Source organism: Alosa pseudoharengus, unplaced genomic scaffold, assembly GCF_046254945.1.
Source record: "Alosa pseudoharengus isolate Yale_2024_CS ecotype anadromous, Long Island Sound unplaced genomic scaffold, YU_APseudo_1.1 YU_APseudo_1.1_scf_23, whole genome shotgun sequence".
Classification (NCBI taxonomy): Eukaryota; Metazoa; Chordata; class Actinopteri; order Clupeiformes; family Clupeidae; genus Alosa; species Alosa pseudoharengus.
In genome coordinates, this window is record NW_027468685.1 from 31,823,167 (window position 1) to 31,850,009 (window position 26,843).

At 39.4% G+C, this 26,843-nt stretch overlaps 1 protein-coding gene across 1 annotated transcript in view; it reads right to left on the minus strand.

Moving 5' to 3' along the window:
• trit1 (tRNA isopentenyltransferase 1) overlaps positions 1-26,843 on the minus strand; it is a 56,777-nt gene that overhangs the window by 14,255 nt on the left and 15,679 nt on the right. Inside the window, exons 4-7 of the mRNA XM_076302385.1 lie at positions 25,412-25,563; positions 18,508-18,650; positions 6,479-6,590; positions 1,019-1,131 (exon numbers count right to left, since the gene is read on the minus strand). Coding sequence (XP_076158500.1) covers positions 1,019-1,131; positions 6,479-6,590; positions 18,508-18,650; positions 25,412-25,563 — 520 coding nt within the window. The remainder of the gene's footprint in view (positions 1-1,018; positions 1,132-6,478; positions 6,591-18,507; positions 18,651-25,411; positions 25,564-26,843) is intronic.

A 26,843-nucleotide genomic window follows, 5' to 3' on the forward strand; every position in this document is an offset into this window, starting at 1 on the left:
TAGCTGGCTTACCCGCTTGTGTAACAAGATCATTACAGCTGATTCAGAATGCTGGAGCACGCCTGGTCTTCAATCAGCCAAAGAGGACACATGTAACTCCTCTCCTAGTTACTCTCCATTGGCTCCCTATAGTAGCCAGAATTAAATTGAAATCTCTCACTTTGGCCTATAGGACACTAACTGGATCTGCTCCTAGTTATTTTAATTCAATAATCAAGCCTTACATCCCCAACTGCCCACTGCGGTCTTCTGGTGAGCGTCTGTTGTGTCGACCAGTCATGAAAACTGGGTCTAATTCCAGACTCTTTTCTTCAGTGGTTCCATGTTGGTGGAATGAATTGCCCAGTGCTCTCCGTTCCTGTGGTAGTTTTGGGTCGTTTAAGAGGGGTCTAAAGACATTCCTATTCAACATATACTTAGTTGTTTAAGCGCTTATGTGTTATGGTTTGTATAATGTTGTTTTATTTCAATTGGGCTGTTAATTAATTTGACATTATTGTTTATTATTGATATTCTCCTTAATGTAGTCTTAGCATGTCATTGTTTTTATATTATTGATTGAATGGACATTATTGTTTTATTATTCCCTTCCTCTTTTTTTTCCATTGCTTTTTATTAGGCTATTGATTGAATTGATATTATTGTGTATTGTAACTATTCTCCTCATTATATTTGACCTACATTCTAATCTATTCCCTGTTTAATTTGAAATATTATTATGTTGTTTGTATTTATGTGTCGCTTTGGACAAAGGCGTCTGCTAAATCCATAACCATAACCATAACCATAACCATCTTGCATCATAACGTTATGTCTTTGTTAATGTGTGCTCTAAAGCCCTGTGGCATTTAGTTTCATCTGATTGTATATATTTTGTTTTGTTTTTTTATCATACAAATCCTGTTGGGAGTGAGGAAACAATTTACCTTTGTGGTACCTTTTGCTGCTTCATGACGCATAATACAAATGTAAAAAAGTGTAAAGGAAAAGTAGCATCCATCTGATCAAAGTAACACACCTTTCGTCTTCAGTCTATTGAGCTCCTCCTGGCTGGTCTCCCTGTCTGCTGTGAGATATTCATGGAACTCCTTAAAACCAATGGACTGGAAGATACCATGCTGGTAGTCCTGACTGACATATTAATAATGTATTTAAATGCAAAGGAAACATGTTAGGACAGAAAGTAGATGTGCACTTCTTAGGAAAAAAATAAAACATTAAAAATATACAAAGCAAAATATTTGAAAATATGTCAATTACTTTCCATTGTGGAGCATCGTGTGTCTGCATCATGTCAGAAACACAACAAAATGTAAACTTGAAAGGGTCTGAAAACATTCCATATGTACTGAATTTGTATGTGTTAGGCTGGCAATCATCAACAAGTAGCCTTCAATCGTTTGCCCATTATTGTGATTTTTGACCATTGGGTTGTATTTAGTATTGTGGTTCAAAACACATCTCTACCAAAATCATAAATATGCATTTCAAAAATAATATTCGGCAAGAACATTGGTGTGTCAGATGACATGAATGACACTAAAAAGTATGTGAACTGTTTGCACCTGAAAAATCAGGCATGAGTCTGATGCAGTTATAAAGGTCAATTCAAAGTCCAGGCGACAAGTGCCCCTTGACAAAATATGACGTCAAAGTGACACAATGTCACAGAGCTTGTCACATACACATACATTGTACTCTTTTTGGATATAATCTCAAAGTTCTACTGGGGTTTCAGTTCTATTTTGTGCTGTCGAGGTCATGGTGTGGGTGTCCCTTTAATTTTGTGGTGACATTAATATTCCACTTGTAATAGAAACTATGTTCTACAATGTGTTGCTGCCGCTGGACTATGATTATTCCTGGACTATAAACTGGCCTTCAAGTTGCCAAAATGGCTTAGAACCACTTGTCTGAAATTTGGGCAGGTGTACTGTACAGTAAAAGTCTCATAAAATTAATTCCTTTGAGGTGAAGGCACACTATATGAGTGAATAAAGGAAATGTGTGGGGATCAAGTGGAAGACACTGGTTGATTTCTCATGGAATGACCCTTTTATAGTTTAAAGATACTGAACGTTGGTTACGTATGTAGCCGTGGTTCTACGACCAGATGGCGCAGTTTAGACTGTGTGAAACTCCTTGCGCGTAGCCGAGGACCAGTGTTAGGAAGTAACGAAATACATATATTCTGGATTACGTATTTAAAATACAAAATATGACTAACAGTAAATACAGTTACAATTTAAGTGGGTGGTATTCAGAATACAGTTAAGGAACTCTCATTCCGGCCTAATAATCAAGGAATGTTGCGAACGTACCATGCAGCACAATGACATCACGCAGCACCCGAAAATAGTGCCCGTAGGCTATAATTTCCAGCAACAAGTTTGAGCTGCAGCAGATTATTACGCTGGAATGAGAGTATAGTTCCATGTCAAATCAGCCTAAAAAATCACCACGTTTCATTTTCTGTTAGTCTTATTACAGTTTCTAACTTGAGAAGAGACAAGTTTTAAATAGGAAAATTACCGGAAATCTTAGTCACTTTTATGCGTGATGCTAGCGGGCAAGATGCTAATGGTCTAATCCGATTCACTGATCTATGCTAGGCTGGAGCTAAAAGTGACATCACCAGACTTTTAACTCAAGGGGAGGAGGAAAATGAGCGTAATTCCCCAAATGGTGGAATATCCCTTTAAAGCAAGACACTACAAGTGAATAGGGTAAATTTGTAAAATAATAGATATCACCATTCCTCAGTTGGTTACTTACTGAAAAAAATGTATTGCAAGTTTTTGAAATGTGTATGTTTAAATTATGCAAATTGGGCATTATCTCATTAAATATATGCGTTTTGCATATAATGTGGCAAGAAAAAGTATGTGAACCCATGCTAAAGTTGACTAAAAAGAGGAATAAAAAATTATCCTTTGGAAATTGATCTTAATGCCTTAATTCAAATAAATAGGAAAAATCCAACCTTTAAGGACACCAATTTTCTTTGTGAATGAATAATGTATCGTAAACAAATAAATAAAATAAAAATACAGGAGGCATAAGTATAGGAAACCCTATGTTAAATTCCCAAATAGACAGGCAGATTTTTATTTTTAAAAGCCAGTTATTTCATGGATCCAGGATATTACGCATCCTGATAAAGTTCTCTTGGCCTTTGGAATTAAAATAGGCCCTCATCATCACATACCCTTCACCATATCTAGAGATGCCATGGTTTTATTTCAGTTAGCCTATTAGCTGGTTTGATTTGCATTGAGCTCAAGATCAATTTCCAAAAGATGATTTTTTATTCCTCTTTTTAGTCAACTTTAGCATGGGTTCACATACTTTTTTTTGCCATTCTATTTTCGGTAGATAGATCTGAACATATGATAAAGCCAGGTGCAAAACTCTTTTTCCATTCTGTTTACACACAAGATGAGAAAAAAACAGGGATGGGAGGGATTACAGGATATCTACTTTTTTAAAATATACTGTCCATGATCTTAAAAAAAAATAAACACCATACAGTATTTTACAGGCCAGGAATGATTTATTAACAGTTCCCCCTGTAAATATCTTCAGAATACTGGTAAATGTATAACTGGAAAGTTTGGTGTACATAGGTGCTACATAGGCTAAGATGTTAATACTGGAGAATGGCAGAAACGTTAAAATGCTAACTTTTGGTGAATTTAGGAGAAATATACAGGTGCGAGTAAACAAAATGTAATGAAATAAACACCTAAACTTTGTTGTTGTAGTAGTGCAGGGGTCGGCAAATAGTGGCCCGCGGGCCAATTTTGGCCCGCCATCTATTCTATCTGGCCCGCGAGATGACGTTAATTTGCTGTTGAATGAATTTTTTTTTTAACCCCATGTTTTTAAAAAGAAAAAAAGGCCTACAGCAATCCCATCAATTTCAAAACATTTATTGAGGTATAGATGATAGTCCTACTAAAGTGACAAAACAGGTGGAACATCCTTGCAGTTATCCATGACGCACAGGTCGGAACGGTATTGGCACGCGAGTGCGCGTAATCTTGTGCAAAAAAACAACAACAGTGTCCTGTCTCCCTCTTCCAGTGGGCAAGGTCAAAAATAGCCTATGTTTCGTTAAATTAATAGGCTTGGCATTAAGAAATGCAGGCAGGCTCAACACATACCTCTGCTTCCATTCTTCTTTGTAGGTCCTGCATTCTGAATCAATTTTTCTTTTCAAGGCTTTTGACAACGACATTTTGCATCGATAACTAGCATATAGCAATGTTCAGCTAATCATTTACACGTCATCCAAAAGAATAATATTTGTAGCCTACACATTAGTTACGGCAAGTTGCTAGGCAAGTCGCCTGTTTCATGAGAGACGACAGGAGATGCAGCAGGCGGCATAAAAACAGCGCACATAAGCAAATAAACGTTTTTAATGGAATTAAATTAAATGCATTTTAAAAGTTAGATGATGTTTATTTTAATATAATATAATAATTAATAATTTAAATAGTAGGCCTATAACCCCCCCCCCCCCCCCCCCCCCCCCCATTACAAAAGCTATGGCCCGCGATGCCATTGTCTGAAAAAAAATTGGCCCGGGTCCAAACGTAATTGCCGACCCCTGTAGTAGTGTAAAAGAATACATGCTAAGGTAGCAAACTAGCACCTAATCTCAAAATTGGTCACCTGCTGTCTCACCTTCATAAAAAACCTCTCTGGGAATGTGCTGAGTAATGAGCACACAGCACTGTTGATATAGGAAAATAATCTATGTAATATAATCGCATGTATAATAATGCAATCTCAATCAGCTGTTTAGATCTGTCTATAATAATGCGGGAGCGTCTAACGCTATTGAGTTCTCTGGTGCCGGGGACTCAGCACCTGTCCTGTGAAAACGCACTGGTTCACTATAAACTGCTGGGGGGAGGGCACAGTTATAGCATAGTATGGTGTAGGTGCACTGGGGGCTGGGCGCTAGCAACTTCACCTAGTGGTGGTAGTGCTTGACCGGTGTGGTGGGTCTAAAGCACTCAAGGGAACTTCCCAGATGTAACTCCTTCGGGAAAGCGGCAAAAAAAACGTTATTATGCTGTGCTGCACTGGGGGCTGGGCGCTAGCACGAGCAGTATGTAGTGTAGTGTCAGACAATGTGATGATGCTGGGGTGTGGGCAACACACGTTGTTGAGGAATGCTAGTTCACCTAACGCCAGACCAGTGTGGTGGGTCTGTGCTCGAAGATACTGACCCGTAAACTAGAAATTCCGTAATACAATAGGAATGATTTAGTGTTGAAGCGAGAGTAATCCGTGGAAGCCAGCTGTTAGCAAGTTAGCTGTTCTGCAACCACAGTGGTAGAAGTGATGCGTTCTTAGCAAGGACGAGAAAGCGAAAAGCAAGGATTGACGTGAACACTCCCGTCACAAGGTGACAACTTGGGTATAAGTTCTTGGCAAGAGATGGGGGTACGCACAAGGGATTTCGCACAGGGGCATCTAAACTGTGCCATCTGGCGGTCTGGAGACAAGAAAGTAAAAAGATACTTTCTGTGAGATGTCTACATCAGTGTTTCTCAAAGTTTTTCTTTCTAGGGATCCACTTTTTAAAAATGAACATGCATAGTGACCCAGTTTACCACAGGCATATTGTGAATGAAGACTGAATCTGTGCATAAATTAATGTTGCTAATTATTCTCATGGTTGTGTGGCCGTAGCAAACAATCCATAGGTGTTAGTGGACCTTTCGAAATGTAGGCTAGCCTTTCATAACAACAGCTACAGTCTATGGCCAAGTTGGTGGCATTAACCAACTTGCTATTACTAAGTATAAGTATAAATACTCTTTTGATCCCGTGAGGGAAATTTGGTCTCTGCATTTATCCCAATCCGTGAATTAGTGAAACGCACACAGCACACAGTGTACATACAGTGAGGTGAAGCACTCACTAATCCCGGCGCAGTGAGCTGCCTGCATCAACAGCGGCGCTCGGGGAGCAGTGAGGGGTTAGGTGCCTTGCTCAAGGGCACTTCAGCCGTGCCTACTGGTCGGGGTTCGAACCGGTTACAGGTCCGAAGTGCTAACCAGTAGGCCACGGCTGCCCCAGTTACCTAGAATCACGGCTGCCCCAGTTACCTAGAATCTTCATTACCTAGAATCTTCATTACCTAGAACCTACCTAGAATCTACCCAGTTACTAGAATCTTCATTATTGCTTCTCATGTAATTTTTGATACACCGTAGCCGAAAAAGAAACGTTCATGAAGGTGCACATAGGTCTACAATGACAAAGGACTGTATCTTATTTAAACAGTACAACATAGAAGGCTATTGTGTGGCCGCATTTAAAATGTGAAACAGGAGGTGTGAGAATTTTGTGATTTCAAGGGGGTTGAATACGCCACCCAAGTGCTCTTTGTCTTCAGCTACTACAGTATACTGGGACCTTTGGGGATTTTGAAACCTTTAGGTGTGCATATACACACCAGTTCTCCTGGACCATCTGTTGATTATAGCCTAAGTGGAATTGCTGGAGCTCAGCGATGAGGCCTTGTGAAAGCATCTCCTCCACCCGTTGATCCAAGCGTTCATCCAGAGCTGCGGTTGTAGGGTACAAAAGAAGTGGTGGGGTTTACAGACATTTCTGACTACCAAGATAAGCACTGCACTCCAATGCACCACCTTTGATCACACAAATAATAAAGAGTGCACTGTATAAAGCATACAATACATGGATACAAATAGGAATATGGCGGTAACAAACCAATCACCACTCTTTTTGATCACAAGTTACCTTTTTCCTGTCAATGAATTGTCAAGCTAATTGAACTAGAATTGCCTATTGTTATACTGGAGACGCGAAATTAGGATAGAATACAAATCACGGAAGTAACGTTGACGCACAAGGAGTGGTAGCAGCAGAGAGTAGAAGCTATCAGGCAAGTGTTATTTAAATAAACTCCTGGTGTACGCTACTTACAAACTTTCCAATGCCTCATTTTAAGAGTACAGACCCTATTTGTACTACTGTATAACTTTGGTACCATTCCGGGCATTAATACTGGGGTAATTTACAAGACACACCAAAAAGGGGCGTGTCACTACCTAGGGGCAAATTCTCACTATATTTGTCTGAAAGCTACATATCTCTGGAGTATAAAATGGTATGATAGCAAGTTGGATCTTGTAGCTTTGTGGCTGTACAGGCCTTCAAAGTTGACCTCTGATTTGAAAAAAGGAAATTCCGCCTATTGGCTTTTGTTTTGTTAAACCACTCATAACAGCCCAGAAAATAATCCAAACCTCATTATTACTGTTGCATATGTGGTGTTAGATGCTGGCATACATATTTTGAATCATTATGTGATTTTGCCCTTCATTTTGGTTGATAAAATTCAATATTTATGTGTAATAATGGGCAAATCTACATTTTCAGAGACACAACGTGTTGCAGCACTAATTGAAATGCCCACTACCTCATTAATCAAGACTTGAAATACAAATGATTACATGTACATTGCTATGCTATTTACTATTTGTAAATGTACTATTCGGAAACACTCCCCCAAAATTCAGTAAATTAGTATTTTATTGAAACTACCCATAAGAGATATTCCAAGCGATCAAAACATCATGATAACCAATCACATATTAGAACAAAAGAGGTATTGCACACCAATAAAGTCTTTCCTGAGGTGCTGGCTTCTTGTGCATACAAATGTTAAAGAAAATAAAGAGAATGCCGCACACTCTGCTCCATGTTTTAATGTTGAAGTAACGTTTCGGCCGTCTGGCCTTCTTCAAACTTACACACCAACATCCAAAGTGTCTTTATATTCATCCCAATTAGTGAACACCTGGTCCCCTAGTGCATAGAGCTCATCCATTGGTTGATCACCCTAAATGCCTCTGAGCACAAGGCTCACTCATTGGCAAATCAGTCTTGATTAGGGGTGACCCAGAGTATTTACATCTATTTACACATGTTTACAGATTGAAATTAAAACATCAGTTCAGTTAAAACATCATAAATAATACAATCTGAAAACATAAACAACACATTTTTGCAGGTAACCCTTCAGAGAAAACATTTAAGGTCATATTGTCAAACAATTTCCTCCAGTTGAATTCTGACAAAACAGAAGTCCTCATCATTGGATCCCAGCACATAGTGAAACAAATGATACCATCCTTAGGTCCCTTTTTAATTTTTAGACTGTGTAAAACCTGTTGCAAAGAATCTTGGTGTCTGGTTTGACAGTAATTTAAGCTTTGAACGTCACATCACATAGAAACAAGACTGTATGAGCTATCACCTCAGAAATATTTCCAAGATTAGTTCCATCTTAACTTTTAAAGACACTGAGACCATTATACATGCATTTATTTCTTCACGCCTGGATTACTGCAATAGTCTTTTTTCTTGTCTGAACCAAAAATCTATGAAGAGACTTCAAACTGTTCAGAATTCAGCTGCCCGGCTTCTTACTAAGACAAAGTACTGTAATCACATTACTCCTGTTTTAGCCTCACTGCACTGGCTCCCAGTAAGCTTTAGAATTGATTTTAAGATTCTTCTGATTACTTTTAAAGCTCTACATGGCCTGTCTCCCAACTACATATCTGACCTCCTAGTACCTTATACACCTGTGCGTACTTTAAGATCATCTGGTAGTGGTTTCCTAACTATTCCTAAGGTCAATCTCAAAACTAAAGGCGAGAGAGCATTTAGTGTCTGGGCACCTAGGCTCTGGAATGACCTGCCTGATGAAATCAGGTCAGCCAAGTCAGTATGCTCTTTAAAATCCCTCCTTAAAACTCATCTTTACAAGCAAGCCTTCCTTAGCCTTCCAACATTTATTAAGTTTTATTTCAGTGTCAAGTTTTATTTCAGTAAGTTTTATTTCAGTGTAAGTTTATTTTCCTTTTTCAAATTTATGTTAAGTTCTAATTGAATTAGTATATATTATTTGATTGTTATATTATCATGTCTTATTTGCATTTTCATTTATGTTGATATTAAACTTTGTAACTTTGTTTTGAAAAGTGCTATATAAATAAAGATTATTATTGGGGGCCAAGCAGCGAAGCTGCGAAGGCACCCATTGAGTTACTAGCTTTTCCTATTATTATTATTATTAACATAACAAAACTCGATACCATTAGTCAGGACACTGTCCCAATCACTCACAGCAATTTTTATGCATATACATTGAACACTCTAGCGCCACCACCAGTTCAATGCTGGACATGCGTTTATGCGCGTGATCCTTGACTCTTTTGTCTGATTTTCACAATTGAGGTAGCGTCTGAATCCTTGGACCATCCCGAGTTCATCGACCCCTATCCCGTCACTTTCCGGCATATTGGACCTCCGCCATATTGGATTTAGTCCAAACTCTACGAAAAGTTTCAGCGGTTACAAATTTCATCCGATTTTCACAGAACTTGGCGGAGATGATCTTCAGACCGAGCCGCACAAACGATACTTGTCAGATTTTTTAATTTCAAGTTTATTTGCCCGTGACAGTCAATCACACATGGCTAGTATGCCGCCAAACAGGAAGTGGGCTAACATCTCGGCTAAGCTTTAATGTATGAAGTCCAAACTTGGTATAAGGACCTGTTACCTAATTATGATGACGCACTAGGAAATTGGAATCATTTGGCCTCTATAGGGGGCGCTGCAATACAGGAAGTGAGCTCCTATCTTAGCAGCGCTTTGATGTATGAAGTCCAAACTTGGTACAGGGACTTGGTACCTGATTGTGAGGACACAGTAGGAAATTGGCATCATTTGGCCTCTATAGGGGGCGCTGTAATACAGGAAGTGGGCTCATATCTCAGCAACGCTTCATTGTATGAAGTCCAAACTTGATACATGGACATATTAGCTGATTGTGAGGACATGCAAGGAAAGTGGTCTCATTTGGCCTCTAGGGGTGCTGTAATAAAGAAAGTGAGCTCACATCTCAGCAACACTTTGGTGTATGAAGTCCAAACTTGGTAGAGGGACATGGTAGCTGATTGTGAGAATGCACAAGGACATTGGTGTAATTTGGCTTCTTGCTGTGAGTGCTTGCTCATGCCATGGCAACGTACTGCTTGGCCCCCACATTGCTGCTTGCAGCTATATTTATTATTATTATTACTATCATACTTAAAATTGTCTTTCAGCTGATGTTAAAATCATTTCCATTGAAAAGAAATAATAACTATTTTCCAAGACTTGATCTACAGACATTTACAACAGTTTTAAAAATTCTACACAGTTAGATCTGATGAGACAAAAACTGAAATTGGATCAATCCATTTTCAGAGGAACATGAGTTCATTTGCATATCTACTGCAGGCAAAGCAACACAAGAGGTTAGGGATGATCTGATTCAGGCTCATACTACAGGCAACGATGCAAGTTCAAGACATAGAGGCTGGAGTCAGATACACCTAAGCACAAATTCCATGATACATTGACAAAGCAAACTTTAGACATTTAGGAGCATGAGTCAAAAAAGAAAACACAGGCACATGACAAGACCATCATGTTAAAGACTGGACATGAGAGAAGTCTTTTGTCACCCTTTTGGACTTTAACCATGGTCATTGGCGACACCTGAGGGGACCCCAAGGAAAACCTCTAAAGCAGCACTTGCAAAGCATTTGCAGAAACTTGCATCACTATCAGATAATCTTCCAGATGAATATAATACAGCAACAATCATTGATGGAATGTCTCTGGTCCAGAAGGTCAATAACAACTTTTGCAGACATTGCTGCTGCTATTCATAGCATGATCCGTAAAGAGGCAAAGCAGAGGCAGATATTTTTTTAGATTAAATTAGATTTAACTTTATTGTCATTGTGCAGAGAACAAGCACAGAGACAACGAAATGCAGTTTGCGTCTAACCAGAAGTGCAAAAAAGCAGAAAAGTGCAATGTGATATACACAGTATAGGCAGGTGGTGCATAGACAGGACAAGAAATATAGTGCAGTGTAGACAGTTATATAGTGTTGTAATGTAACGGAGTACAAATACTTCGTTACTGTACTTAAGTAGAAATTTCACGTATCTGTACTTTACTTCGCTATTTCAATTTATGTCAACTTCCACTTTTACTCCACTACTATATTTCCACTAAGCATCTTCGTTACTCGTTACTAAAACATAAAATTAGAAAAAATGTGTGCGACTGCAATAAGGGAGGTTTGGCAAATCACTGCTCCTAGATTGCATTACGCACGCTCCGCACCCTGCGCGCTCTATTTCAGCTCTTGTTTTTTGCTAAAGGAGGAGGACCACCATGGAAGCACGAACACCTACTGGAGGACCTCCCGTTATCATAGATGACCACCCCGAGTGGAGGATAGTGGTGAACTCGGTGAACAGGGTAGTGGTGAATATAACGTCATACACCCGTGGCCGTATTTGCAAGAAATGTTTCTGTACATCGGCTACCTGCCCTAGCGGCCAGTGAAAGGCTATTTATCCATAGCATCGCAGGAGTTGTCTTCAGTCCAAGAAGAGTAAGACTGAATCAGGCCCGGGGTGGGTAATCGGGAGAATTCCCGGTGGGCCACTTCACTTTTGGGCCGGTCGAGGAAACAAATATTGACATTTGTCACGTTAGTCTATCTTTTCTTAAAGTAGGACACGTTCCGCATTCTGTGCATGACACCAATGCAATGCCTCTGCATGGGTTGTAGCATACGTGAGGGAGTTCTCCCCTCCCAAAAAGAGTTGGTTGGGTCCATATAGCCCGTCTTTTCCAAAAAGTTTTCTCAGATACGGATAGCCAAGCCGGCCCTACAGTAGACACAAGTGTCAGGAAGGATGGAGGGTAGAAAGAGGCCAGGAGAGACTGAGCAGCAGATCAACCAGTCGACCACTGAAAATGATGAGCCCGAAATTAGTGATGAGGAGGCCATGACTACAGGGACAAGTAGAGAGGATAAATTAAAGTTATTTAATGTAAGAAAGAGCAATTACCCTACATGATAAACCTATGCCTTGTTTGCTCAGAAGAGGGTGTAGTAAAGGAGTAGGCTAAATCACCAAACAACAATATAGCCTACCCATGCAAAAAACATGTAGCCTAAACATTAGTTCAATATGCCTCTTTGTGGAAGCATGATAGGCTACATTTCAAAGGCTTTCTTTCTTTCTTTCTTTCTGTTTTGGTAACTTGTGGAATAGTGGAATATTTTTTGTTAACTTCTCAGTTGAAGTGAATTATTATATAACCTTTACACATTTGTTGAACCATGGTACTAATAAAAACTACAGGATAGTAAGAGCTGAAATGTTGCTTAATTTATCCAATTTCCACCACTATGGTCGGTCTTGGGCCTGAAACTCCCGGGCACTGAATTCTGGCAACTTTGAAAACCAGCTTCTTTTGAAGATGAACAGACACCTTTTCAGTTTCAACTAATGACTGGCATATTAGTAGCTGCTGTGGCCTGTGTGTGTGTGTGTGTGTGTGTGAGTGACGGTGACCTGGGGAGTAAGCCCTAGAAATGCTCATGCCACATGACCAAAATGTTCTCCCTACAAGCAGGTCATTTTTTTTTTGTGAAAGAAATAAGTTATTTATTTTTCATTTCAGAGAATTGTGCCTAAAAAGTCCTAGAAAAGAATGTGATTTGATTTGATGAGTGAGATTAAGAAGATATGGGAACCCTGAATATGCTTTACTATAAGAAAGCCAAAATAAAGTTTACAATAAAAGTTCAAACCGCTTGCTTTTTACTTTTACTTCAAATACTTAAGTACATTAAATATCAGAAAATTACTTTTGATACTTAAGTACAGTATCAGATACTTTAAGACTTTTACTTAAGTAATATTCTAAAAGGCAACACTTACTTCTACCAAAGTCTTTTTCTAGTACGATACTTGTACTTTTACTCAAGTATTGCTTTCTAGTACTTTATACAACACTGCAGTTGTTTTGCAGAAGGTGGTTTAGAGTAGCATAAATTAAATATAAATATGTGCAGTGTATTAGCAGTTACCTTATATGAGCAGAATAAATATGGCTATGTACTGTAATATGAACAATGTAGAAACAACATCGTATGTGCAATGTAGTGGCGGTACCATTATAGTAATAGCAAGAACAATATAGATATATGCAGTGTATAAACAGAATATATTACAGAAACTGAATAAATATGGATATTTAGTATGAACCATATAGACAGATATGTACAGTGTGGTACCATTGTAGTGCAGAAACAGTAACATTACAACAGTATTAATAATAAGTGTATGTGCAGGATGAAAAGCAGTAGAATATGGGGTAACACTTTATTTGAAGGGGTCTACATAAGGGTGACATGTAACCGTCATAAGAATGACATGACACATGTCATGTACATTAATGACACATTATTGATGTTTATGACTGTTGTCATAATGTGTCATTCGGTTTTTGGAATGTCAAGTTGACATTGTTTGGGTGTCATCATTATGACAACTTGACATTAGCCAAGATGACATTAATTGACGGGTCTTTGTCATGACAACTTGACATTAGCCAAGAAAATGTAACCCATTTACAATATTGTCATGACGACTTGACATAGCCAAGAAAGAAATGCAAGGTGTTTGGCATGATATTGTCATGACAACTTGACATATAACTGTGTTTGGCCTGACTTATCTTCTAGGTTTGTAATGTGAAGGGCCTGAACAATTGACTGTCATGACACCATTATAATTGTGTCATGAATACTTTCCTTGACCTCAACTACAGTGGTACAGTTTTGACTTGTCATTAAGCTGTCACAAAGAACTATTACACACCAAAATAGTTTCCTGACAGTGTCATGAATTGTCATGACAACTTGACATAATTGTTTAATTATTACATTAACAAGTTCATATAACTGTGTTTGGCCTGACTTATCTTCTAGGTTTGTGAAGTGATGGGCCTGAACAATTGGCTGTCATGACGCCATTACAAATTGGTCATGAATACTTTTCTTGACCTCAACTACAATGGTACAGTTTTGACTTGTCATTAAGCTGTCACAAATTACTATTACACACCAAAATAGTTTCCTGACAGTGTCATGAATACTTACCTTTGACCTAAAGTACAGTGAACCATCTGAGATGTTTCCTGAACATGTCATTAAGTCATTACACTATCATGTAGGTCCTATTTCTGTACATTTTACATTTCTGGAACATTGAGTCTAATTTCAACTATAATGACAACAAATACCATACTCAGTCATGACTTAAGAGTTTATTTCAGCAATGCATTTTGCAAAACCATAATACATGGACATGTTACCATGCCAGCTAACCTAACTGTGCATGTGGTACATGCATTCAACTATTCACATACTAGTCTTTCAGCACCATTTCATTGCCATCATTTCTGCAGCTTTTTCAAATCATGCACAAGTCTACCCAACACACCATTACGATGACGGATTCCTAACCAGTAGTACCATTCAATCATTTTAAGGTGTGTTTTGAGGGACTGAGGGGTTCGATTCCCCCTGAGACGCCATATTTGTCTGTGTAAGGGGCACTTATTTTAATGTAGAGTGAAGTGCTGCCTTTCTAAGGAACTTTTCATAAGAGGAGTAGACAAATGAAAGTACCAAAATAGTTTACCCAGAACATATAGCCGGCATTTATTAAACATCAAATATCAAACAGTATGACCTTGTTTCTCTTTTCTGTCCTTTTAGTTGTGAAAATTAGTATTTCTCTTAGTTTTCAACCTTTTAAACACATAAAAACATAAAGTAAAATGACCTCAGAGCTCTGATAAAATAACCCCAAAATAATAATAAGTCCATCTACCTGGGTAGTATGTTTTTTTTTTAAGTGGTGTGATCTCGCGCTTATCTGTAGGCTACGATGAAATGAAGAAATATTGAGTAGAAGCAGTTCAATGGAACACTCTCTCAAATCATGCATCCAAACCAAAAAACAACCTGCATAGCAGGGCAACAATTCAATTCAATTACTCTCTCGATACATTTTAGCAGATCTGGAAATATAACTCATATTCATGAACTGTAGTAGCTTATTCTTATTTTTATCTATACATTCACTACGTAGCCTACATGAAACTTCAGCACTAGCATATCACGTTGTTAACATGGCTTCAACATAGCATGAAATAGCACTTCAAATCATTAAACTTATGTTCAACTCCGATTGGTTTTTAGCTTATGCAGTACCATCAATAGATTTCCACACAATTCATTAAACAACTGAGTTACAGCAAAATAAAACTTTTACATGCTTAACTCATTAAACACATCTATCACACCATGTCTGCTACTAACATAAATGACTAACACATGTAAAACACTCACCGGAGAAAACTCATACAAGTAAGTAAACTCCTTGTCGTAATTTCGACCCTTTGCTGTTATTCCTTCCTTAGAAGTAGGTTTGGTGGGAAAACCCCTTTTAACTAGCTCTTCAATGTTATTTTTAACTTTTCTTCTCAGTGTGGAAAATCTAAATCTCACTATCGTTCTGCTGTCCTTCTGCTGTTTGCGATTTCTGTCTTCTTCTCTAAGAATCAGTGTAGCAGTTTCCCCTCTATGCAGCGCCACCACTGCCACCTACTGGACAAATATGGTGTGCAGGGAAAACATAACCAAAAGTAATCAAGAAATTAGATATTAAACTAGAATAATGTAATCCTATTAGTAGGCTATTTTTGAGTGGGTTACATCTGCAATGCACCTTCAATATGTTGAGTATATCTAATTTATAATGGTGTCATGAAAGCCAATTGTTCAGGCTCATCACTTCATAAACCTAGAAGATAAGTCAGGCCAAACACAGTTATATGTCAAGTTGTCATGACAATATCATGCCAAAGAAAGTATTCATGACACAATTATAATGGTGTCATGTCAATCAATTATTCCGGCCCACCACTTCACAAACCTAGAAGATGAGTCAGGCCAAACACAGTTATATGTCAATTTTGCATTTCTTTCTTGGCTAATGTCAAGTTGTCATGACAACGGTTTACATTTTCTTGGCTAATGTCAAGTTGTTATAATGATGACACCCAAACAATGTCAACTTGACATTCCAAAAACCGAATGACACTTAATGACAACAGTCATAAACATCAATACTATGTCATTAGTGTGCATGACATGTGTCATGACATTCTTATGACGGTTACATGTCACCCTTCTGTAGACCCCTTCAAATAAAGTGTTACCGAATATGGCTATGTACAGTATAAGTGTAATTACAGTATGTACATTTGTAAATAAATAGACACTATGGGTGGGATAGGGTAGTGCAGTTGTAGGGAGCTAGGGGATGTCCCTGTCCCTGTCCCCTGTCCCTGTCAAGGCTGCCATGGTCGTGGACACCTCAACAGGCACAGGCAAGGAGGCATCAGGCGTGGCGGGGGGTGATGGAGGCTTAGTTTGTTGGTTGTCACCGGGTGCAGAGCTAGAGTTCAGTAGGGTGACAGCCGCAGGACAGAAGATTCCTCTGAACCTGCTGGTTCGGATGTGGAGAGACCTGTAACGCCTCCTGAGTCCCGGAGGGGAGTGGGGTGAACAGTCTGTGGTTAGGGTGAGAACAGTCTTTGACCTGGATGGCCTCGATGGAGGGGAGTGAGGAACCAGTGATGCGTTGATCAGTTTTCACCACCCTCTCCAGTGCTTTCCGGTCATGGGCAGAGCAGTTGCCATACCAAACTGTGACACAGTTGGTGAGGATGCTATCAATGTTGCAGCGGTAGACGTTCACCAGGATCTGAGGAGACAGATGGACCTCAGAAAGAAGAGACACTGGTGAGCCTTTTTGATCAGGGTAGAGTTGTTGAGGGTCCAAGAGAGGTCCTCAGAGATGTGGACACCCAGAAACTTGAAGCTGGTGACACACTCCACCTCAGTCCCGTTGATGAGAATGGGTGTGCAGTGTTTCCCAGAGAACTGAATTCCATTTGTGGTGGTTGGTTTGCAGAATTAACTTGAATGCAACAGTTTTTAACAAATTAGCACAGCGTGGTTACGATGCTAGCCAGATTTAAGCACAATTTAGTACAACCTGGAAAATCAATGTTGATATTGTGGTGGGCTACCACAAATAAGTAAATGTATGGGAAACACTGGTGTGTGTGTGCTAGCTTTAGACTTCCTGAAGTCCACACTGAGCTCTTTGGTCTTGGTGTTGAGAGCCAGGTTGTTGTCAGTGCACCACGATGTTAGGAGCTGGACCTCCTCCTAGGCCATCTCATTGCTGTTGCTGATGAGCCCAATCACTGTAGTGTCATCTGCAAACTTGACAATGATGTTAGAGCCATGTACAAGTGTGCAGTCGTAGGTGAAGAGGGAGTAAAAGAGAGGGCTCAGCACACATCCCTGTGGTACACTGGTGTTCAGGGTGATGGTTGAGGAGGTGCGGTTATCTAATCTAACAGACTGAGGTCTGTTGGTTAGGAAGTCCAGAATCCAGTTACAGAGGGAGGTGTTGATGCCCAGTTCACTGAGTTTGATGACCAGTTTGGAGGGGATGATGGTGTTGAACGCTGAGCTGAAGTCAATGAACAGCATTCTTACATAGATGTTGCTATTGTCAAGGTGGGACAGGGCAGAGTGAAGTGCCATAGAGATGACATCCTCTGTGCTCCTGTTCTGACGATGATGAATTCAATGATTTGTACTCCTTTGTACTCGTTTCAGCTACAATTTTAAAAACATTTGTACTGCAGACCTATGTATGTCATCATTTAACATTAATTTCAACTCGCAATTGAAAGTAAGGAAGGTAGAATAGTAATGATCAATCAGGTCTGCATTCAGATAGGCCTACTGACGTAACATGTGGCTCTGAAAACTGAAATTAGCTTTTTTTTGCACATAAATCTTGAATTTTATCAACCAAAATGAAGAGTAAAATCACATAATGAGTCAAAATATGTATGCCAACATCAAACACCACATATGAATCAGTAATAATAAGGTTTGGATTATTTTCTGGGCTCTTATGAGTGTTTTAACAAAAAAAGCCAATAGGCGGAATTTCCTTTTTTTCAAATCAGAGGTCAACTTTGAAGTCCTGTACAGCCACAAAGCTACAACATCCAACTTGCTATCATACCATTTTATACTCAAGTGAGATATGTAGCTTTCAGAAAAATATAGTGAGAATTTGCCCCCCCAAGTGGTAGTGACGACCCCCTGTGGCTCATGGACTATAGGGTGAAATTACTCTGAACCATCCCTTTAACGATAGTTTAACATGCTTCCTCTTGATGACCAACTTCCTACTGTGCATAGTGCTTTCCTGTGAAATCGCAAATAAAACCTATTTTTCTTAAAACAAGGTTGATATCATATTAACATAGCTAGTTTTAAGTCTACCTTGGACAGTTATGATATTATGGCTTATAATCAAAGTCTCAATCTAGAAAAATAATGGGATTTTTACTTCTGTAGTGGTCACTGTTGAGCTCTGTTTGGGTGAGAGAAGAGGAACGCGTATATCTGTGTACACTCACTCTGCATATCAGCGTGCAGCCAGAAGATGCAGGGCTCTGGGAATCTTAGAGGCCCCCCAAGGATGTCACCCCCCTCCTGTTGTCTTTGCTGCTCCAGCAGTCTGCTGTGAGCCACACCTGTTTCCTCAAACACTTGCAGGCTCCTGACAAACACACACACACACACAACCAATCGTTTTCCAAACTTTTTGCACACAGGCCACAGAGAAGGGTGACCAGATGTCCCTAAAAATTCGGGATATTCCCGAAATCCAAGCAGTTGTCCTGAATCCTGCCCTAATTGTCCCGAAAATTATACTAGAGCAGAGTTTTGAGTAGTTATTGTCTGATTGAACATTAAAAACAGTTCATGGTGGTTTAGTCAATTTTTAGAATGATAACTTCACTATTTAGGGTTAAGAACTGTTACTGGCAGCATAATACTTTCTGACCATGCCACAGTATCTTTAGTATAAGTGTCCATAAAGAGTACTACAGACCCCCTAGATGGAGATTTGATATCAAATGGCTACATGATCCAAAATTCATTCACTTTATCAACACAAATATAGATATGTTCTTCCAAGTCAATAAATCGGAAACGTCATCCTTAATCAGAAGGGATGCCTTTAAAGGAGAATTCCGGTGTGATTTTGACCTAAAGTGTTTTGAAACATGATTCCGAGTGTGAACGTATGTCTCATAGCCCATCTCGGCTTGTCCCCTGCACTCCGAAATCTGGCGCTAGTTAGCCGATGCTACCAACAAGGCGGTCAATGGTGGTGCCTCGGCATCGGCATAGCCATGCAAATAAATCACTGTTTTACACCATTTACGAGGCTCAATGTATCTCCACACTTCATTGGTAGACTTCAGAGAACTTTGAAAAAGCACTGGTAGTTTACTTACAAGACGATTTATACAGACAGTATCTTCACGAAGTTTAGCGTTTGCAGCCATCTTGAATTTAGTCACGATAAGTCGAGCGACGAGTAAGAATGAACAGGTATGATAAGGGATCAGATTCCAAAAATAATTCTGTGGAAATGCATGGATTACAGTTTCTTCCAGTTCATTCTTACTCGTCGCTCGACTTATCGTGACTAAATTCAAGATGGCTGCAAACGCTAAACTTCGAGAAGATACTGTCTGTATAAATCGTCTTGTAAGTAAACTACCAGTGCTTTTTCAAAGTTCTCAATGTCTCGTTTTAAATGTCAGGGCCCTCGGAAGTCTACCAATGAAGTGTGGAGATACATTGAGCCTCGTAAATGGTGTAAAACAGTGATTTATTTGCATGGCTATGCCGATGCCGAGGCACCACCATTGACCGCCTTGTTGGTAGCATCGGCTAACTAGCGCCAGATTTCGGAGTGCATGGGACAAGCCGAGATGGGCTATGAGACATACGTTCACACTCGGTATCATGTTTCAAAACACTTTAGGTCAAAATCACACCGGAATTCTCCTTTAAGGCTCATATCATAGGGCAGATAATTAACTATACTAAAGTTTAAATAACTTAAAAACAAACTGTTGGAAATAGAAAAAGAATGTAAAGCATTATAAAACGAGATTATAGTTAATAGAACTCCAGTTTTGGAACATAAATGAAATATACTCAGAGCTCATTTTAATAAAATATCAGTAAATAAGGTAGTGTTAATTTCGTCAGACGAGACGAGAGGAAAATGCGCAGCAGCTTTCCTGTAGGCTAGTCTACGTGCTGTTGCTGCAACCCTGTGGCTGCAGCAGGAAACTACATGGAACAAGAACACCGGAGATTTCTGCCAGAGTTAGGCTTTATGCCACAATGCTACATACCCAGAAGTTGAAGCTTCTCTCATACATATACAAATTAACATCCCCCAGAATGTCCATACGAAAATTTTCAGCAAGTAATGTCAACTATTTAACTAGTTACACTGATGATGCAAAGTTTGCTAGCAAGTAAGCTAATATGGAAAGTTCGCTAGCAAGTTAGCTAAGATTGAGAGTTTGTGTTGCGTTTGGGCGCATATCGCCATCTAGCGTGGCTGAGTAAAACATTCATACTTGGGTCCAAGACAGTGTTCCTCAAACTTTTTCAGATGAAGGACCACTTAACTAATCAATAAAAAAGAAATGCACGGACCACCTAGCTAAAAAAAAAAAATAGACCTAGCAGTATATTAGCTTACACAATACTCACTGAACAACCTTGCTTATTGTCTTTGCACTTTGTTTAATTGTGTCAGAGGATTCATATGATTTAAACTGGCATATCTGACATAGACAGTGTTGTAGAACAGTTTGAATTTACATACAAGTTGGTTCAATATTGCAAACAACTCATCTATATTATATTTTACCACGTCTGCTCGTGGACCACTTGGGATAGCTTGCGGACCACCAGTGGTCCCCGGACCACACTTTGTGAAACACTAGTCTATGAAGATCATGACAGTGGTCCAGTCAAATCTTTTACTGTCTATGGCCAAATCCCAGCCGAGCTATAACTGTAGCTCGACTTACCTGTGCATGTACTGACTGACAAAAGAATCTGTAATTATAAGTAGCCCTGTGGACACACAATATTGTTAGAAAATTGAGATGTGTGAAACACTATTTGACTGAAATGGTAATCAGAAATAATTTGTTATAAAAAAAAGACTAAAATGTTTTGACTAAAACTGACTAAGACTAAGATAGCTTTAGTTTTCTTTTGACTAAAACTAGACTAAAATGATGAGACTTTTAGTTGACTAAAACTTGACTAACAAAAATGATATTTGAATGACTAAATATGACAAAGACTAAAAAGGACATTTCGTCACAAGACTAAGACTAAGACTAAATAAAAAATAGGTGACAAAATTAACACTAAAATAAGGCCTTCAGTAATTAAAATTTTTGGCAACGCCGGCTGTGACAATAAAATCATGCCTGCGTTCTGTTCCCAGAGCCTTCTCCACCTCCTCAACGAGTAGATTGCTGGTGAACGGAGCCAAGAATTTAAATTAGCCTACACCCAGCTTCTGTCTGTTAATTTGCGGCATAATTGAATGATATTATGGAATAGCGGACTGAAAAAAACTAAAACTAAAAGTTTCCCTAATCAGGAAATTTCAAATATAGAGGCATAACATTAGGTGTAGTGGTATGAGTGCATACAGTAAGTGACCTCTGGAGATAACGTGGGTATGTTAGGAGTGATATATAAAAAAAAAAAAGTGGTTTCCTGTAACTGTCCATGAAAACAGTAACATTGCAGCAACTGCACGAAATCGCGACTTCTTGTAGGCCTAACAGAGGTAGCTGGAGCGAATGCAGTGGGCTGTTGCACAAAGAAATTATTGAAGGAGATGATATGCATCTCCGTTAACCAAAAGCTATAGTTTTCCAAACATCTCCATTATTAACGTAAAATATGTCTGCATGCAGGGCAGTATCAAGCAGTGAAGTGATAACCATATGCACGCTACCTGAGCGTGAACATTGACAAAAGACAAGCCCTGCTTGCTCTGTTAAGGTGCTGTCCCTTCCAAACTGTGTTAAAATGGTGTTTAACAGCCAGAATTTCAAAATTATTCCTGGGGAGGAACCCCCAGACCACCCTTAGGCCTATAATATGATCTACAATATTAAGCCAAACAGTAATGATAACAATATCAATCAAATATCAATAATAAACAAATAACCAAAAATCATAAATATATAAATCATAACTCTAAGAATTAATGAATTATTTAAGTGTAAGCTGAACATCTTGAAAGATCCAAAACTATCACAGGAATGCAGAATACTATGGAACTCATGGCATTAAATGCATGCATATTTTAGGTGAACTGTCTGCAGGGAATGTGTCTGATCAATCATGGTGAGTGTGGGCCGCCTGGGGCAAAAATAGCAGGACCAATTTTTTGTCCCAGTCCAGCCCTGTATGTAACCTTCTGATAAAAAAAAATCTAGAGGAAACACTGGGAGTTGTCTTAGCTGTAAGACAAAATACTTTGGGGGGGAATTCTCCCATGTGTGTAAGGGTGTGTGTGAGGGTGCATAAGTCAAAAAAAGTGCGTGACTACGCGCATTTCACTCTGCACAAATTCTCCCCTTCGCTTAAGTCTGTCATTTACGCACGATAGAGGGAGTTATGCATTTTGGGAGGAGCAACCCCAAAATCTGGGCGTTTGTTATGTACACAACTCTTGGGCAAATTCTGCCATGGCTTAAGCACCTTTCCAACTGCGCGCTTCAGAGGGCTGTATTAAAGTCGAGTGGCACTATAAGGTGAAACAGCATATTGCTTAAAGAGGCCCTATGCAACAATTTTAGCAAAAATTACCTTAATTATGCAGGTTGAGAGTCGTTCTGATGGTTCTACAACACTTTTTGGGTCGTTTGGGTGGGTGCTTCGTCTCCCCCTAGTGCTTCTCCGCGGAAAAACCGAATATGCAACTTTCTGGTCACGGTCGGAACACATCCGGATGTAACTCGGCGGAAATACTCGAAAATGTAGTCAGATTTAGTCAGATTGTAGTTTCTAAGAAGACTGCAAAACGGACTCCGACTTGGCTTTGTTGCTGTTGAAATTGTAAGTAGCCTACCTTTGGGTGAACTTCGTTTTTGTAATGTGATTTTTGCTCGACCGTTTTATTGTGAGCCCTATGTGTTTAGCTTGGTTTATTGATGCTAGCTCGCTAGCTATTGGGGGTTTAGCGTAGCAGTCACTTGCTACCGAAGCTGCAGGGGGAGCTATGTCGTGAATAATGCGAGCCCAAATCAGGCGAAAACCCAGAAACAGCGAAGGAATAACCAGACCTGCATAGGGCTTCTTTAATGTCGGCAGTAGGCCTAGTTCTAAATACATGTAGGTTACACAGAACGTTACAAATTAACATTACAGTATCACATTTGGTGCTTAAAGAAAAATTCCGGTTTTTAGCACTTTAAGGCCCTTTTCTGGTTTGTTTTGGATGAACTAGAGTGGTGGACACCGAAATTTTGACAGTTGGTCCTGTCTCAACTTTTCTGACTCGTTTTGAATCGCCTTTGACTTCTCAGGGTGGCTGGCAATGGGCATACTGTAGTAGGCTACTCAAACATGTCCTAAAACAACCCTTAACGTTCGTTTTCAAAACTGTGCAACTCACCGAGTGGTTAGTGGAGTTCGTTGACTATTAAAAGCAAATATATTGGCGCAATGTATAATTTCCAGCCGTCTTATTTGCTAGGCCTATTGTGGAACTATTTATTCAGACACCTCACAACCATGTATAAACTTCCGCTCAATATTTGAACCTGAAGCATAGACGGTGGCGCAGTAATATCAACATGCAATGAGTCTTCCAACAGAAATCAATGGGATTTTACAAAATGTCAAATAAAAGACGACAGAAACTGTATTTCGCTACGCTACTTGTTTTGGAACATCAATGAACACCACTAACCACTCGGTGAGTTGTACAGTTTTGAAAACGAACGTTAAGGGTTGTTTTAGGACATGTTTGAGTAGCCTACTACAGTATGCCCATTGCCAGCCACCCTGAGAAGTCAAAGGCGATTTAAAACGAGTCAGAAAAGTCGAGACAGGACCAATCGTCAAAATTTCGGTGTCCACCACTCTAGTTCATCCAAAACAAACCAGAAAAGGGCCTTAAAGTGCTAAAAACCGGAATTTTCCTTTAAGCACCAAATGTGATACTGTAATGTTAATTTGTAACGTTCTGTGTAACCTACATGTATTTAGAACTAGGCCTACTGCCGACATTAAGCAATATGCTGTTTCACCTTATAGTGCCACTCGACTTTAATACAGCCCTCTGAAGCACGTAGTTGGAAAGGTGCTTAAGCCATGGCAGAATGTGCCCAAGAACCACTCGGTGAGTTGCACAGTTTTGAAAACGAACGTTAAGGGTTGTTTTAGGACATGTTTGAGTAGCCTACTACAGAAAAGGGCCTTAAAGTGCTAAAAACCGGAATTTTCCTTTAATATGCTGATACAGCTTCATGTTTTCCCCCATTACAGTGTCACACGGTGCCATATTTCCCAACATTACCTTATCCATTAGGATACATTGTTAAATAGTGAAAATCCTGTTACAATCACCCACTTTTGATATTGGAGCTTATCGACTGTGCATCTTCAGTTTTAACTTGACGTGAAGTCATAATCCCATAGCCTACTACATTCGAATCTGTCCATTTCTTTCCAATTTGACCGAAGTCATCTATACATTTGCACAGATGTCTGCACTAATGTCAAGCAGCATTTATATTCGCCTGTCTATTGATTCATTTGTAATAGAGAATGGTATTGTTATGCCTGTCTCTCTACTGTATTCAAAACTGCAGGTGTCAGTCTACAGCTTCATTAGCATCGATAAATCGATATCAGAAGCAGCTGCCATTGAAACGTTCTTTCTTAACAGTGAGTTTTTAAATTATGGATCTCCACACCTAAACCAAGTCTTGACTCTTTATAAACAAACCTCAAAGCAACAGTGAAATTTCGTGAAGTCAATTTTTTGTTAGGCTATGTGATGACACCATTTTACTGTAGGCCTTCGCTATTCAGTTCACCATGCTTACGTTTTCAAAATCAAAGACTGGTTTGTGTTCTTTCTGTATTTAAATGGCCTTCAGAAGGTCAATGAGAAAGTCCACGTTCCATGCTTTCATATCAACCTAAATTAACAAGATGGTGGATCAGTCTGGTTGTATTTGAAATAAAATCACACCTCTTTCATAATGCCGCCTTGATTTCGAACTTGCGCACTGCGGGTGTGACAGAAGCGGGAATGGGAGAATATGCGTTACACAGAAGTGCGTAACTGAAGAAAAACTGAAAAAAAGTTTATGCACAATTTACGCACGAATGGGAGAATTCCTCCGTTTGTGAATATGGGCCCTGATACTGAAGTATCTAATAAGCTTAGGTTAGAACCTTGCAATCTTGCGGGTATCATGAGGATGCAAAATGGCTGCCATATCAGGGTCCACCTCAGTCAGCCGTCGATGCAACTCAGGAGCCCCCAGTTTCTGTAAGGCCATCTTTGGATCCGGACAACACAAACGGCGTTCCTGATCTTCATTGCCCTGCTATCAAAGAAAAGAAAGAGGGAATGGGGGAGTGGGGGTATGATGGGTGAGATATGAAAATAATTTAGAGTGAAATGACATACTGTACAAGGGTATATATCAAATACAAAAGTTAAACATTTTCTGTACACAACAGACTATGCCACATTGTGGCATTTATTAGCAAACAATCCGATTTCAGCGATGTAACTCAAACACTGATACAGTACATGCATGTTTTTTCACACCTGTTCCCATATTTTATCAGTATTATTTCTCTTGCACTCCTACACTGTAGGCAGCAGCATGTAGGCTTACTGTAGTTCACCTTGTGTGCTTGTGTCCACACATACAGTTACGGCTCCTACACACAGTTGCGTTCCGTCAAGGCATGCCAGTGGGTGTTCCCGACGGTAGCCATGCAAATGACTTGAAGTATAACCGTAATTTGATTGGTTGGTGCCGTCCGTCGATTGGCTTGATTGGCCGGTGTCGTCTGTCGGTGCAGCAACAGCTGAACTTCTCAACGCGAGCGACGGGAGAAACGCAACGCAACGGACCCACAATTCAGTTCGGCAACGGATGACGTGAGCCCATGTAAAGTGAATGGGATGCGTCTCCAGCACTGCAACGCACGCAGCTGTGTGTAGGAGCCGTAAAGAACAAAATGATTCATACCCCTGGCAAATATTGATGTAATGTTGATTTTCTCTTGACCAAAATGTTTGTTCTAACTGAAAATGACACTGCCACATGCCAAAAGGTTGTAAGACAATGTGGTAGAAACATGGAATCAAAAAAATAATCGTTTTTATCTTTAACATTTTTATGAAAAATGGCATGTCCAAAATGATTCATACCCTTTTCAAATAAATCAATGGAAACATCTTTATTTGCATTAACAACTCTCAAAAAGCTGTGCAGATGGTGGTTGATTCATTATTGTTTCAAGTGGATTTAAAGATAGCATTGCAAAAACATTAAGGTACCAACCTATTTCTTACATGAACATAAAGCAATGACATGGACAGTCACAACTTAGGCTACTGAGGTTTATTGACAGATTGCAATGCAAGTCTAAAGGTAGGCAAGCCTACCATACAGCGGGGAAAATGAGTATTGAACACGTCAACATTTTTTTCAGTAAGTATACTTCCAGTGAGGCTATTCGCATGAAAATTTCACCAGACATTAGTATTAACTTAGGTAATTCACACATATATAAACATCCAAACATTAATGTCTAAAAGTAGTGTTATGAGTAAAAAAGTGGAATGGCACAGGGAAAAAGTATTGAA